This window comes from Oryzias latipes, chromosome 9 (genome assembly GCF_002234675.1).
Source record: "Oryzias latipes chromosome 9, ASM223467v1".
NCBI classification, from domain to species: domain Eukaryota; kingdom Metazoa; phylum Chordata; class Actinopteri; order Beloniformes; family Adrianichthyidae; genus Oryzias; species Oryzias latipes.
In genome coordinates, this window is record NC_019867.2 from 30569865 (window position 1) to 30586397 (window position 16533).

The window sequence follows — 16533 nt, forward strand, 5'->3', positions numbered from 1 at the left end:
ACCAAAGAACCAGGACACTGTCTGAACTCCAAGATGGGGAAAATGTGAGGATTAGGCAAGGCAGCAAGTGGGAACCAGCCACTGTGATAAATAAACAAAACCTGCCAAGATACATAGTTGCCTACATAGTTAAAAACCCATGTGGAAAAGTGTACAGGAGGAACCGCAGACACTTGCTTCAGACCAAAGAGACTTCATTTCCAAGGACATCACAGTATACTTTGTCAGAGAACGCCTGTGAGGTGGAATCAGATACAGTTCCAAGTGTTGATTCACCCAGCTCCACTCAAGATGGTTTCACTGGACCACAGAGACAAGAACTAATGACTGGCAACACTGAATGTACCAACAGCCCTGTGAAAACACCACGCTTTGGTCGGCCTGTAAGAATGCCTCAGTGTTATCAGGAGTGAAAAGGAAAAAACATGTTATGTACATGTTGAGAGGTTGCGTACTAAGGGGTTTTATATTTCAGTCATGTTGTAAGGTTACTGGTATTTGATTTTGTTTACAGTCTATTGATAAACTATTGATTTTGATTATTAATACTAGTTAGCATTTGATTAGTTAGTTGAGTCTATTCAGGACTATGGTTACTTTCAGTGTCTGTTCGATAGTCATAAGTAAAGACAGCGCGTTACCTGTGTTTTTTTTGTGAGTGATGACCACAATTTCTTCAGTTCATTGCACTTTACCATGGTTTCTGGTAAAAAATGTACTGTGGCTCAGGATCGTTTCTACTCGTTTTCTCCTAATAAAACGATACACTATGAACATTTTGTATAAAAAAAAACAAAATACTTAGATAAATGTACAATGGCACAGTGAATCAATAACAGTAGCAATGGTCCAGTGGAAAAGTTGATGAGATATGCATCCTGGGTTTAAGACTTGTATCCAACAAAAAATGTTTTATTTGCTTTGCGTTTATTTTCTTCATGTGATGTGTTTTGCTGTGTCAAGCACTTCTCACAGAAAACGTCACGTTGTGTTATTTTACGTTGTTTTTTTTTAACCATCATTAACTTTGTTTTGTTTTACATTTTTTCATCATTATTTCCACATTGAAGTGTTACAAGGAGCTTAGCAGAAGCATATGTCGATATACGTCTAGTCCGCCACCAGATGCCGCTGTTCTGTGTTGTTTCTAAGCCCTGAATGGGTGGTTCATTTTTCCGGCACAATTACATGAACCCCCAAGGAAGCTTTATGGGGCTTATATTCCAACCCCTAATATTTACCTTCATACAGGGACTTGCAGGTGGTTACACAGACAGGCGGGCAAACTGGAGGGCAGGCAGAACTTTGTGGAAAGAATTGCAAAAGTTAGTTCAGTTGCTCTTTGATGCACTGAGATTATCAGTAGCCAAGGACTGTTGGCACAGGGTGAACAATAATCTGGTGCTGGCTGGAGGTCCTCCTCAGGAATAAATAGAGTCTGTGACGGCAGGCAGGTGCTGATTGTGGCAGTGAGCAGCAGGTGTGGTGCCCCAAGAGGAGGCATGCTCAACAGAACCACAACATGCATTTTGCAAAAAATGTGTTCACATCCATGCACTGCAGCAGTGACTCAACCTCACCAAGATGGAGGTGTTCTCCTCCCACAAAGAATTACGTGATGTCTCCTCAGGCAATATAACTCTTTGGTCTGAAACCACGCGATCAGACCAAACTTCTGATCATGTGATCAGATCAGGACATCTGTAGTCGCTGCACTAACCTCTTTGTGTTCATTTGTGTGCAGGTCCAAGGACATTACTTTAGAAGGGCTTTCTCAAAAAACGGTTTGGTTGTTTCTGAGATTGGAGCCATTTCTGTTTCACAGAGATGCTGTGACCTCAACTCTTTGGGTTTTTAGCAAAACAACCTCAACTTGTTGAGAACCACCAATGATTGTTTTCATGTTAACTTTCAGTTTTCTTACAGTTCAACCCTCCTCCTTTACCTTATCGGCTTGGGACCGGCAGAGTGCTTGTAGAAAGACACTCTGGCGGAGTTACTTTTTTTGTGTGGGAAGCCGGAGCACCCGGAGAAAAACCCACTAATGAATGGAAGAGCTCGCTAATTTAAAACTATGTGTTTGCAGTTTTTTACATCATTGTCTTATTGTTTTTGTCTTGTTTGGATTAGTTTATTTTTAGCTGACCTGTCACTAAAATACAGAAGTACAATGTACTATGTGGACGAGCTCGTTTCCATTCTGTTAATAATATAGTCTATAATTTATTTTTTTGTTTAACTTTTCAGTTACTAATATTAAAGTACATTGTACTGTCAGTGACTTTATTCCCATTCTTTATATATTACAGTTTTTTTCTACTTTTTATACTATTCTACATTTAAACATTTCAATTACTAATACTAAAGTACATTCTACTATGTTTGGCATCCTATCATGATGCTGTATCATCACCTCCTTCTGGGGATCAAAGTCCTATTTATTTTCTAACAGTATCTTACAGTATTTTACAGTAACTTGAACATACGTGGCTCTGGGCTGAGGAGTTGATTCTAGAATTTACTTGAGCCAAAAAAAACCAAAAAAATTTACTTGAGCCAAGGGTGAAGCAGAATCTGTTCCAGACTGGGGCGCCTTCTTGGGTTTTGGATGAAGCATTGCTTCATAAAGTCTTTGCAGTCTTTGGAAAGGTTTTGCCTGAGTTGGAGCTTTTTCTCCATGAGTTTAGTTGAACTGAAGTTTTTGTTGTGGAGGCATTCAAACAGGACAATTCCCAGCTGCCACACTGTTGTGGGTCTAGCGCTGTACGTGTGTTCATACCACCATTCTGGAGGGGCGTGAATCTCTGTTCCATAAAAGGTGGTGTATTCTGAATGTGTCTCTGTGAAGCAGCTGACTCCAAAGTCAATTAAACGGACTTGTGGGGCGCCTGAACTCATGTCTATCAAGATGTTTTCCACTTTGATGTCTCTGTGGAAAATCTTTTTGTCCTGAAGGGAAATGGCTGCTTTTACTAGTTGTTTTAGGATCATCTTGGCTTCTTTTTCTCCAAATGTATCTCTACAGTCTTCAACGTAAGTCTGAAGATCCACGGCTGGCATTGGTCTCTCCAAAACCAGGATCAGCTCATGTGGCAGCACATACCAGTCTAGCAAGGCGATTGGTGCTCTGCTGCTGGGGGAGTGTGATGTTCCACTCCTGAGTTTCAGCATCACAGCCACTTCCCCAGATAACTGTCTTCCCTCTTCATCCACGTGTTTGCAGTACTGGTATTTATTGGGGACGTGTTTGATGGCAATGTCCAAATGATCTGATCTGCGATAGCCAGCAAACACAGATCCACAACCTCCTTCACCGAGTGGATGCAGTTCTACATATTTAGCCTCAAATCTAAGCTTTGGGTTGTCTTCTTCAGCTGTGTTTCCTCTGAATCTTTTGCCCAGAGGTTGTTCCAGATAGCTTGCTTTTCTCTCTGTTATGGTCAGGAATATAGAATGCAGATTCATCCTTTAGGGAAGGAAACTCAAGGTCCCTTCTTTTCTTTGTCGGTGTTACAGATTCTTTGTCATACTCAGAGATTTTCCTTTTGGCGCATCTTTGCTTGAGTTTAGCATCATCATGAAATTGAACAATGACTTTTAGTGGGTCACTGTGAAATGGAGGATTTTGATGTTTGCTTCCAAGGAAAGCGACTTTCCTAAGAAAACTGCCCTGATTTTGAAACATGGTTTTCATAAAGCTTTAACACTGAGAAGAAGAATTTCAGTCTTTAAAAAGACAACAAAGGTCTTCCTCTCTCAGTGAAGGCTCAGGGGAGTCAACCTGACTGGGTTAGCACCTCTATAAGAGCATTCGGTTGGTATAGTCATCATGATGTCATAAAGCCGTTGGTCACATGCTGTGTGTCATGTTGCCTAGCAACATGACTCTAAGGCATCATCAAATGGCCTTGATGATGACTTAGAGTCATTATGTCATGTTGCTAGGCAACGGAGCTTTTTTCTGAGGACAGAATAGGAATGATGCAATCACTAACAATGCATCAGTGCTCTCCAGCTGTTCAAAGAATGAGAAAAGTCAATGTTGAAAACAGAATCAAGAAAAATATAGAACGAAAAACTTAAAAGAAAAAGTAAAGTAATAAAACATACATTTATAGATAAACACATGTGTTACACATAAACATTATTGCACTTCCATACTTCCTGAGGTCACCAGCAGCTTCCTTTCCAGGTTGTTCCTCCTGAGTTTTCTTAGGAAGTGGAGATGCTGGGCCTTCTCCACTGCTGCTGTGGTGTTTTCAGTCCAGGAGAGATCCTCAGTGATCTGCATGCCCAGGTAGCTAAAAGAGTGAACCCTCTCCACACTGTCTCTGTTGATGTACAGTGGGAGTGTCAGGACCAGGTCTTGAGGACCAACAAAATATGACAGACCCAGGAGTAAGAACTTCAGAGTTTATTTGAGGACCAGAGCAGGCAGGATGATGGCTGAAACTTGACACCAGAGGGAGCTGAGGCAGACTTGTGGGTGATGAGGAATGAGAGGAGGGGAACGGAGCAGAGTCCAGAGCCGGTCTAGGAATGAGGAAGTCCGTGAACACAGAGTTTTGTAGATGAGGAATGTCTTACTGCTTGGTATCTTGAGAGAGGACTTGGCAGTGAGAAACTGGAGGTCGCAGGCAGGTAGGTTGATTGTTGGAAGCTTCAGGCAGGCAGGCAGGCAGGCAGGCAGGCAGGCAGGCAGGCAGGCAGGCAGGCAGGCAGGCAGGCAGGCAGGCAGGCAGGCAGGCAGGCAGGCAGGCAGGCAGGCAATCTGAGAGCGTGGAGCAAAAAGCAGGCTTGCAGACAGACTGAAACCACAAAGCATGAGTAAGCTGGGAATCAGGCAGAAGACTTGACGTTCCAGCAGTGAGTGGAGCTGCATGGCAGCAATATATACTCAAGTGAACAGGTGGAGTGAATCAGAGGTGACGAGCAGCAGCTGGGGGGGCAGGGCAGCTGCTGTCATGACAGGGAGTCTGAAACGACGTGATCAGACCCAACTTCTGATCATGTGATCAGATCAGGACATCTGTAGTATCATTTGTGCGTTGGTTTATTATATCACTAATAAATCATACAGCATGTGCACTGTATCTGATTAATATTAAATATTTAAAGCATATTAGATTACTAATAATTAATATATAATTACTATAATTACTATAATTACTATAAACCGTATCAATAAAAAATTGAATTTGATTCTGGAAATTACTGATGTTACACAGCTCCACTTTACACATAGTTTTGTTTTTTGTGTTTTTTATTTGAAGTTAAACTGCAGCTCTTTGTTTTTCACAAAATGATGAAAATGTTTCAGATTAAAGTTAAATTAAAGGCTTATTTATTTTTAATTGTAGTAAGAATATGATCAACAGTCCGTGAAGGCCCTGAAGGCCTCATCACCACGGCAACAACAGCTTTTCAAAACTTCAGTTGAAGTGAGAACAGCAGGACATTTTCAGAAGGAGAAGAAGAAAAAAAGTCTGCCGTTATGATGAACAACAAAGAAACTTCTATTTTTTTAGCTCAAATCCAAAGTTTGGAGGAGGAGCTTCAGAGGTAAACTCCAAACTCTCTTAGCAGGAAATCTTTGAGAAAGCAGAATAAGTTGTGGTCTTCTGTGTTCCTCCTCCTGCTTCAGATGCAGACTCCCACGTGAAAAGCTGAGGTCTGAGAACAGGCTGCTGTCAGCTCAGAGCTGCAGGCTGGAGGAAGACATGAAGGACATGGAGCAGTTCCTGCCGCACCACTCCGCTGAGTTGGACAAGCAGATCCAGGACATGGAGGAGCGGCTGAAGCTGCAGCAGCTCGCCCAGACACCAGAGCTGCAGGCTCTGAAGCTGCAGCTCCACCAGGAGAAGCTGCAGCTTCAGGAGAGGATGGACCTGCTGAGCTCTGAGGTCACACAGCAAGGTGAGCATCCAACATGCTCCTCCATGGAAAGCTGCACACCTCCTCTCCTCCTCATCTGTCCTCCCTCCCAGCCGCTAGAATGAAGGAGCAGCAGGAGGAGCTTAAGCAGCAGCTGCCCGGCGTGGAGCAGCAGCTGCTCCAACGAAGATCTAAAGTCCAATCTGCTAAGCTACAGCTGTGTTCAGATCCCAAACAGTAAAGCTGACAGATACTCCAAGCCTGTCCATGTTGGATGGACCGCAGGCTTTGACTCTTTGTCCTCCAACAGACATGAAGCAGAGGAGACGGAGACATTCAACAGGCTCCTGGAGAGCCGGCTGGCACAGATGATGGAGGAGAAGAAGGAGGAGCTCAGAGAGGTGAAGGAGAAGTCAGAGCTCCTGCTGCAGCAGAACAAAGCTTTGTTCAAGGAGAAAGGCGTTCTTCAGGTCTCTCTCAGGAACTACTGCAGTGAGGTGGAGGAAGTGAAGGCCAACATGAAGAAGGACTCGCTGCAGATCCTCAGTCTCAGAAAGGTATGAGGACCTCTCATCTTTACTAAACCACTGAAGCTTTTCAGGATCTCTAAGCAGCTGTTGGAGGCGGAGCCAAAGGAGGGCCGTCCCACCACTGCTGGAAGTTAGAGAGTTTGTGTCTGAGGACTCAAAGATGGAGGAAGCTGCTGCTGCTTCATCTCATCCCGTTTTACACCTTCAGGACGTGGAGGAGCTGAGCAGGAGGCTGCAGCTGCTGCAGACGGAGGAGGAGGTCAGGACGCCACAGAGCGCGCTCCAGCTGAAGAACGCCCCCAGGTACCAGACGGACCTCCTGCTGCTGCCGCAGATTTCTCTGTTTGGCCTCACAGACGATTGAGCTTCTCCAGCTGAAGTCAGAAAAGATCATAAAGTTTTAGTTTATGATTAGCCTTAGGAGAAGTTTGAGTTTAAACAAACGCATCCATGTGTGTTAATTATTCTTTATTTCTACAATTTATTTACATTTAAATAAAACATGTTTGGAGATGACTTTATTGGAAGAGACAGACTTTTGCTGCATCAGGACAAAAACTATCATGAAGTTCATGACAGCTGTTAGACTGACGCTCCTCCACTCTGACACTTTCTGATCCAACATCACAGAGCTCCTCTGAATGTTATTAAAAACTTATCAAAATAAAAGAACATCCAGAAAAACACTTTAGAAGATAAAAGTCCCAAACAATCATTAATGAACTTTTACTGATGTCAGAGCAGAACTCCTGGATGTTTGAACATCTGTGAAGAAGCAGGACTGCAGTCTGACAGAACATGACCAGCAGCTGGAAATGAAGACTCACCTGGACTTTAGCTTTCAGTCTGGAAGTTGTCATGTTCTTGATAACAATCCAGGTTTGTCTTCATGAACCGTGTCTTTGTTCTCTAAAAAGCTCCTTCATGACAGAGGAGCCATCTTCTCTCTGAGCTGTGAGGCTGGATGCTCCTCTGGTTCTACCTTCTAATTCTGACCTGAAGGTTCTTCAAAATGGACCTGAAGGATGAAGCAGACGTTACAGATTGTTCCAGAACCTTCTGAAAGGATCTCTGAGAGTTTCATGTCATAAAAACCAGCAGAAAAACTTCAGTCTGAACATCATCAGACTTCAGTTTTTCCTCTTCTCTGTGGAACAAACGGCTGCAGGAACTTTCCTTCCTTCACATGAAATTTTCTGCTCTGCCGTTTCAGGAAGTCTATTATCTCACCCATGAAGCATCAGCGTCAAACCCCCCCCACTGCTGCGAAGGGGGGTCAGCAGCAGAGAAGGACTAAAGCCTGTGAGAGGAAGCAACCTCAGAACTCACAGACCCCCCCTCCTTCTGTCCAGAACTCTCACAGACCTCCACGATCCCAGATCTACGACCAGAAGCTGTTGGAGATTCTGCAAAGACAAGAACATCAGAGTCCTTCAGACTGACCCGGACCCCCTGCAGTCTGGTTCTGCAGTCTGGTTCTTCAAATAAATCTGCAGCTGCAGACCTGCCTCCTGCGTCCATTCATCTCTCATGGACAGTTCAGGCTAAAATGTTCAGAAGGTTCATTTAGTTCCAAACTTTCCTTTTCTTTTTTTAATCAACATTAGAACCTCAAAGAGCAGAAGCAGAGAAGCTCACAGAAAAAGACAATCAACAGTTTTTCCAAACATCCTGTTACTTTAAAGAAACAACAAATTCTACATCTGAGAAGGAGGAACAAGCTGCTGCTGCAGAGAGCAGCTCCAAGGCCTCATGTCACCTGAATGTGTAAAGTAGTTCTTTGGTTATCTCTTAAATACAGGAGAACATGCTATAAAATTACATTTACTTTAAAAATGTTTGTAGAAAACAAACACAGTAGTAGAAAATCTAAAGCAGTTTCTAATCATCATATTCCTGAGTCATCTGTGGACATACAGACATTTTATAAAATATCAAAGTAAACCTTCACCTGGATGTAGTAAACAATGATTATTGTTAGTATTATTATGATTGAGTCAAATGAACCACACTAAGCAGAGACAGAAATACTTTAAAATGGAAAAGTACTAAAAACCATCAGTCAAATCCTGCAGAAAGCTCAGAGGAAGCTGGAACCATAAAGTGATGAAGATTAAAAGAGTTTTTATGTGACCAAAGTGAGACTTTGAATTTCCTGAAGGTGAAGCATGAGATTACAGAACAATCTGAGACTAAAATAGACCTGGAATTATTACATAAGAAGAAACATTAAAAAAGTGCAGAGCATCACGTGGGTTGCTGGGCCCTAAACTTTGAACTCTCAGGAGGATTTGACACTTATCTTTTCTTTTTTATGGCACAACTTTTACTGTGTTCTGGTCAGTAATTAAATCATCTTCAACACAAATGAAAACAGGAAGGATTTTAAGACGCAGATAGACGAATGAAGCTGATCATCGATGATAATCCAATTTAAATTTATTTATATAGCCTAATATTACAACAATAATCACCTCAATGGGCTTTATACCAGTAATTGTAGATTCACCTTTCATTCATTCATCTTCTTCTGCTGTTTTATCCCCTTCTGGGTCACCGGGCTGCTGGAGCCTATCCCGGCCACTTGTGGGTAAAGGCAGGGGTCACCCTGGACAGGTCCCCAGTCTGTGACAGGGTGGAATGTCCACAATCACACACCCATTCACTCTCACACTCACACCTAGGGACAATTTAGAGTGACCAATTAACCAATGAAGCATGTTTTTGGACAGTGGGAGGAAACCGGAGATCCCAGAGAAAACTCACACATGCACGAGGAGAACATGCAAACTCCACACAGAAGGGTCCCCCATTGATGTTCTGGTTCAGGTCCCCCAGCTGGGACTTGAACCGGGGGCGTTCTTGCTGTGAGGCAAGAGGGCTAACCACTAAACCACCGTGCAGCAAAACAAGAAAACACACCAACAGTGCAAAACATTTCACTTCCACAATCATAATGAACATAAAGACATAGAAATCTATAGATAATAATTAAACTAAACTAAACTAAACTAAACTAAACTAAACTAAACTAAACTAAACTAAACTAAACTAAACTAAACTAAACTAAACTAAACTAAACTAAAATAAACTAAACTAAACTAAACTGGGCATCCCTGCCCCCTCAGACCAGGGGTGTCCAAACTTTTTTGTTCAAAGGGCCAAAATCTGAATGTGACCCTGGTCTGTGGGCCAAATAAAATATTTTTTTACATAACATGAAAAGCAGAAGATAAAGAATAGGGTTTAATTTATATACCGGTATTTTGATTCTGTATTTATCAAGGTAACACACAAAAAGTTGGAACGTTTTTCTTTGAAACATGTAAATAGAACAGTGAGGCCTCACTGACCGTTTTTAACTGAAAAACAAGATTTAGCTAAAACAAACATGAAAACAGCAAACTGGGATCCTTAATGAGCGATGTGGAGCTGGTCTTTTGACTTCATCAGTGACTGAATGTTGGGCTGCAGCTTACTCACTGATAGGGTTAAAATGTCTTGAATGTGTGAGTCTGTGAGGGTCCCCCTGAGTTTGGTGTTGTTCAGGTTCATGAGACTAAATGTTTGCTCACAAATGTAGCTGCTGCCAAACAGAGATAGCATTACTTGTGTGTTTTTTCTCATCTGTGGGTACCTTTGTGTTGGGATGTGGATAAAAATCTGTCAGGGGTAGTGATGCAAATTTTCTTTTTAGCTCTAAATCACATTTAAACTTAATCAACGGAATGGGGGCTCACGCTGAAGGGCTGAGAAAAAAGCTCCATGTCATCTTCTTGAAGTCCACAAAGCAAAAGTCAAACTTATTTTAGTTGCTCAGAAGTTCTCCATATTCTGGCAACCTATCCACCTCCACATTCGCTTTTCTCAGGCTGGGGAAGTGTGCCAAGTTTCCTTGAGAGAAAAAGTCAAATAAGAATGTGTCCATTTTTATCATTAGCACTACTCTGAGGCCACATAACTACAGGACACAATGGACAAAAAAGAGAGCAAAGAAAGCAGACCCACAAAGACAAACAATGACAGGTTTACTGTCAAACAGACATAAGCACCATGGACAGCGCCACGTCACAGCGACACAACGACAGACACACATGGAGCAGCCCGTGTTAAAATCACAGATAACAAACAGCCAAAAGCCTGTGTGCTGCATGCTATTGGTTCCTGCAGCTCTGGAGCAGCTTCACACAGCTTGATTCTTCATAAAGCTGGATCTGAAGAGTGCCTACAACCTCATCCGCATAGGAATGAATGGAAAACCACCTTTCAACCACCACTGGACACTATGAGTGATGGTTATGCCCTTTGGTCGCTGTTGCGCCGCCTCAGTTTTCCAGGCTTTCGTGAACAATATCTTCAGGGAAATGCTGCAACCTCCATACCATAAAGGAGGGTCAAAGGGCAGGGATGCCCAGTTTAGTTTAGTCTGTTTAGTTTAGTTTTGGTTTATTTTCCTATTGAATTCTATGTATTCATCATCCTTTTGATTTGATTTTTACTTTACAATTACCGCTATGAAGCTCATTGAAACGACTGTTGTTGTGAATTTGGGCTGTGCAAATAAAACTGAATTGAATTGATTTATTTGGACCTGATCTCCTGACCCTGTTCTGACTCTGATTGCCTGGTGCTGGCTCCTTATGAACAGAAGTTAATTCTGGAAATTAAATAACTCTATCTTGCGACATGATAATGTGTCCAAAACCGTCTGCTAAGTAATTAAATGCGTCTGGCAAAGGCCTCTAGAAAAACTGTTTGGTAGAAATTGGGAACTCCTAAAAATTGAATTGTCTAAATCTTTTAGAACATACGGAAGCTCATTTGTTAAAGCTATAAGATCTGAAGAGGAATTTTTGATTATAGAAATAACATCTAACACAAAAACACTTCATCAACCTGCAAAATAAACTGGATGACATGTAAAGAGAGAAAGCAGGAGATGGTTGGAGGAAGGGGAGCAGAACACTGCATATTTCTTTCATTTTGAAAGATTAATGCTAAGAGTAATTCAATACAAAAATTAAATATCCATGGGAATATTACAGATAATCATAAGATAATAGCCAGTTAGAACTCTGACTTCAACAACAACTCTATGAATCTAAATATTGTGAAGAAACTACCAATCTCTTTTTAGAATCTCTCACAGAAACTAAGGACATTGATACTGATTTGAAAGAATAAAATACACTATAAAACACTATTGATACAAGAAGTTATGTCAGCTGTTGAACACCTTAAATAAAACAACAATAAATCTCCAGCAGTTATACAAAACGTTCTCCAAACAACTCGCTGCTTTCCTTCTCCATCTTTTCCTAGAAAGCTTAGGCAACAATTTCCTTCCTCCTGCTTTAACCCAGGGCCTTATAACATTATTACCCAAACCTAAAAATGATTTACTCCTCATAGACAACTGAATCCAATCTGCCTCCCTAATAATTATAAATTACTTTCCTTAATCTTTGCTGAAAAAATAAAAAAGGTTTTGGATCATATAATAGATGAGAATCAGACAAATCTCAAATAATTTCAGATTGATTAAACTGATTATTCAGACTCTTGGCCCGACTAAAGTTTCATCCTTTTTCTCGACTTTTACAAAGCTTTTGACACAATTGAACACAACTTCATACTCAACGCAATGGAAAAATTTGGTTTTGGCCCATATTTTACAGGGGCTGTTAAAACGAGGCATGCAATGTGAAACTGTTCTATCAAACTTTATTCCAGGACCTCTCCACGATTTCTGCTAAAAAGAGGAGTCAGGCAAGGATGCCCCATTTCTCCTCAGTTATTCCTCCTCTGTACCCAACTCCTTACTGACTATAAAACTCAGTCAACCAAAAGTTTTTTCAATAGCAAACCATATAGTCATTATCAATCAACTGGCTGATGATACCACTCTGTTTCTGAAAGATCATTCTCAGGTACCGTTAGCTATTGATCTGATCAATAGTTTCTCTGCTGAATCTGGACTCTGCTTTAACAAAAAAATGTGACTTACTTGCTCTTGAACACTGTGACATCATCTCTATCTGCAATATTCCAGTGAAAGAGTCCATCACCCACCTAGGATTCATCATTTCTAAAGATAAAAAAGCCAGAGGCCACTTAAACTTTGTTCCAGTTATTAATAAAAACAGACATTAAGCTGAACCAAGGACCTGAAAAACAACATCAATGCGGGACCTTTCTGTGTGGAGTTTGCATGTTCTCCCCGTGTATGCGTGGGTTCTCTCCGGGATCTCCAGCTTCCTCCCACCGTCCAAAAACATGCTTCATAGGTTGAACTCTAAATTGACCATAGGTATGACTGTGAGAGTGAATAGATGTGTGATTGTAGAAATTCTACCCTGCGACAGACTGGGGACCTGTCCAGGGCATCCCCTGCTTAGCCCATGAGTGGCCGGGATAGGCTCCAGCAGCTCGTGACCCCGAAAGGGAAAAACGGTATAGAAAATGAACGAATGAACCTTTAAAACAAACTGGTTGAGATATTTTATTAAGAATCCAACTTCAGTTTGGCATTTCATACCAAATTTTATTTTTTCCAAATTAGGAGGCATACGTTTTCTTTTATTTTGTAATTATAATGTGGAAAAGATCCCACTGAAACTCTCCTTCTTCCATAAACAAATGCTTTTCTCCTGGCCACTCATTTACAAACACAATTTTCTTCACACGGATACCACATATGGAACAATAAAGACATTACATACAGACTAAATCTTTATTTTATCCATCTTGGTTTACTCAAACCATCCTTCTGGTTCATCAACTGTTTGACTCAAACTGATCTTTGATGTCACATGAAGAATTTTGCATAAAATACAGCATCAAACTACCTAAAACTGAGATTACCAATGTCCCAAAAGCAATCCCTAAATGTGTTAATGTTATTCAAAAACTCATCATTGCAGAGTCCAACTTTATTACCAATTGACCCAACTAAAACAGAAATTGGCCAAATTTGTTTTTCCTCTTCATGCAACACAAAGTGCCATATAGGCTCACTCTTTCAGAAGGATGTTGTGTCCATTCACTATGTTTTTCCTAATTGGAATAATCTAGTTTACCAGTTAGAGTGGAAAAAGATTTAGAATCTGCCAAAAAAATACTTATTAACCCCTGAAGTGAAAGAATTCTACTTTAAATAAATCCATAAATTCCACCCATTCAGACTAAACCTTCAAAGATTCAAAATAAACATTGATGTAACCGCCTCTTAAGTCAAGAACACCCTGTAGATGCTGTACGTTTATTTTGGAAATGTCCTTTTTCCACTAAACTCTGGGCTAAAGTTTATAATTTCATTTTCGCCCACATAGACTCGACTTCCACCTTTGCTTAGAACATGAACTGCTTGTCCTCAACCACTGTCCATCTCATAAAAAAAGAACAATTGTATTTTAAATTGTTCAAACTGTTGGATTTTGTAGGTAAATGTTTGCAGACAAACTCTAAAGCATTGAAATCTCATGAGTTCTATGAAAAACATTGAATGTTATCAACAAACACCAAGAGGTTTGGAGAAATGTCCAGGTGGTTTTGAAAATGTCATTTCTGCTTCAAGAAAGAAATCCATAGTACGGAGCCCGTGTCCTGACATGGAAAAATCAAATATATACGTTCAAGAACGGAAAAAGAAAAACAAGAATGATCAATTTATTATTGTCTCAATTTTCTTTCTCTTTCGGTTTTTCCCATCAGGGGTCGCCACAGCGAATCATCGTTTTCCACCTCACTCTATCATGGACATCTTCTACCCTAACATTAGCCAACTTCATGTCCTCTGTTAAGACATCCATGTATCTCCTCTTTGGCCGTCCTCTTGCCCTCCTGCCAGGCAGCTCCATCTCCAACATCCTTCTACCAATATATCCACTATCCCTCCTCTGAACATGTCCAAACCATCTCAGTCTGGCTTCTCTGACTTTGTCGCTAACACAGGCAACATGAGCCGTCCCTCTGATGTACTCGTTCCTTATCCTGTCTAACCTGGTCACTCCTAAGGAGAACCTCAACATCTTCATCTCCGCTACCTCCATCTCAGCCTCTTGTCTCTGTCTCACTGCTACCGTCTCTAACCCATAGAGCAGAGCTGGTCTCACCACTGTCTTGTACACCTTTCCTTTGTCTAAATTAATATAAGAAAAATATAATAAGATTTATGATGCCAAAGCTTGCTGCTTCGCCACACCGCAGGGATTCTCCGGATATAGCTCCCAGCTCCGCCGCAGAGCTCTTTAGCTTATCTTGCCGTCATTCGGTCACCTGGCTGGCCAGTCCGGTATGGGATATTGTAGTTTAGGGTCAAATAGGAATAATAATAGTCGGGAGTTGTCTTTTATTAACATACTCGTTAGCAGTCACAGTGTTACACTGTATAACAACAAGACAAATGATCGGCTGGTCGTGATGCGTGATGCATGATGGGACACGTAACATGTAGCCTACTAGCCTTTGGATGTAAAGTGACTGCTAACTAGTATGATGCTTTTGTAGAGCTTTTAGAATAAATAAATCTGATCTCTAAACATCCTCCGTGTCTTCAATGCAATGTAATAAGACACACACAGACAGAAATGTGAAGGTATCTGCTGTAAATCCAAATATTGATCACATTCGTGTTCATTAAATAGACGCCTAACATTATAAAATGATTGGCGGCCTATGATGACACTAGTTTGATAAACCGCTATTATTGAAGGCAGAGCCAGTTCTAAGCAGCTTGCTTTTTGAAAACATTTTGTTGTGCACATTTTAAAGTTCAAATGGGACGATATAACCCACAATCGAGAAGATTTTTATCCTGTTTGGGGATAAAAGAGATGACTGATTGTTGCATGGTCAGGGGGAGGAAGTCTGTAGTACTTGACTCCTCAAAAAGTAAAAGTAAGATTGGGGAAAGCTGGTTTGCAATTTAAAAAGTAAATGCAAGTATTAATAAGAACATATCGATTCTATTACAGATTGAAACTGGTTAACATAACTGACCCGGGGAGAAAATAATACAGCTTTTTGAAAAAGAAAGCTGGATTAAACCAGTCAAAGGATCAACAACAGAGTGGGAAGTTTTTAACCATTTATAGTACAGTCATTACTAAGAGAAATGTTTCTGTAACTAATTAAACCTTATATGCATATTTTTCCAGCTTTTACTTCCTCAGAGCAACAATCAGTCATTTGATGTTCCAGGTGGGGTCCTGGTTTTCACATAAACCGTTGCGTTCTTCCTTTTCCGTCCAGTTATTCGTCATCTGGAGTTGTGCTGGATACAGAAGCCTGTATTTGACGGAGGAGCCGCCTCACCTTACCGAAGGCTGACTGGGTTTGCCCGATGCTTGGGGGGTAATCGGGGAAGATGAAGATGTCTTTTTCTTTCCAGCAGACTCTCTGGCAGAGAATTTCAACACAGTCCTGATGATAGTGAACTTTTGCAACGATGACTCTGGGTTTGTCGTTTTGGCTTCTTTTTTGTAATCCTGGTGAGATTGGTCTATCAGGATTTCCTTATCCATATTTAGTGATTCTTTAAGAAGTTTGGACACTGCTGTCAGCGAGCTGGAGCCGGTGGACTCTGGGATATTAAGTATGCAGATGTTGGAGTGGCTATTTGATCTCCAGGTTGTGATGTGGTAGTTTTGGGTGGTGAACCATCACAAGTTGATGTTTTGGGTCTTTTAGTTGGCGCCATTCCGGAGTATTTGAATTTTCGAAGATTGTTGGCCATTTTTTTAGATTTTAATACACAGTATTCTTAAAGATTAAGATGACAACACATAGATTTCTGACATTTTTTTCTGGCATAAAGTGACTGAAAAGACTACTTTAATTTTTAGCAGAGCTTGTCTTCTATGCTGCCTACTTCTTTGTCTTCTCCATTGCCCCCCCCGCTTTTTGTCTTTAAATGTACTATAAAGAGGACATAGAGATTTTGTGTGTTTGTAGGATTTTTGGTAGCCGGTCTGAGTCTGTTTTATGTTCCCCTTGTGAGTCTGGTGGTCTGATCAGCTCTAGATATGTTGTCCTTTGGTTTTCAGTTAGGTGGGTTAGTTCAGGTGAGTTTGTTTGTTCAGTTAGTCCAAATGTCCTCTGTTAAATGTAAGGCTTACATATTATAGTA

At 41.0% G+C, this 16533-nt stretch overlaps 1 protein-coding gene across 1 annotated transcript; it reads left to right on the forward strand.

Annotated features, from left to right (window-relative positions):
* Nucleotides 1-5339: 5339 nt before the first annotated feature.
* LOC101155280 (GRB10-interacting GYF protein 2-like) lies at nucleotides 5340-7897 on the forward strand. The gene is made up of 6 exons (XM_011479687.3): nucleotides 5340-5562; nucleotides 5645-5916; nucleotides 5988-6111; nucleotides 6185-6431; nucleotides 6613-6707; nucleotides 7618-7897. Exons 1-6 carry the CDS (start codon nucleotides 5495-5497, stop codon nucleotides 7844-7846), a joined length of 1035 nt encoding a protein of 344 aa, XP_011477989.3. The 5' UTR covers nucleotides 5340-5494; the 3' UTR covers nucleotides 7847-7897.
* Nucleotides 7898-16533: the final 8636 nt, after the last annotated feature.

Excerpts from the sequence above, each read along its gene's own strand:
- LOC101155280 (XM_011479687.3), top strand. The coding sequence starts at position 5,495 with ATGATGAACAACAAAGAAACTTCTATTTTTTTAGCTCAAATCCAAAGT. Across the intron at positions 5,563-5,644 it reads TTGGAGGAGGAGCTTCAGAG|ATGCAGACTCCCACGTGAAA; the intron begins GTAAACTCCAAA and ends CTCCTGCTTCAG. Across the intron at positions 5,917-5,987 it reads CTCTGAGGTCACACAGCAAG|CCGCTAGAATGAAGGAGCAG; the intron begins GTGAGCATCCAA and ends CCTCCCTCCCAG.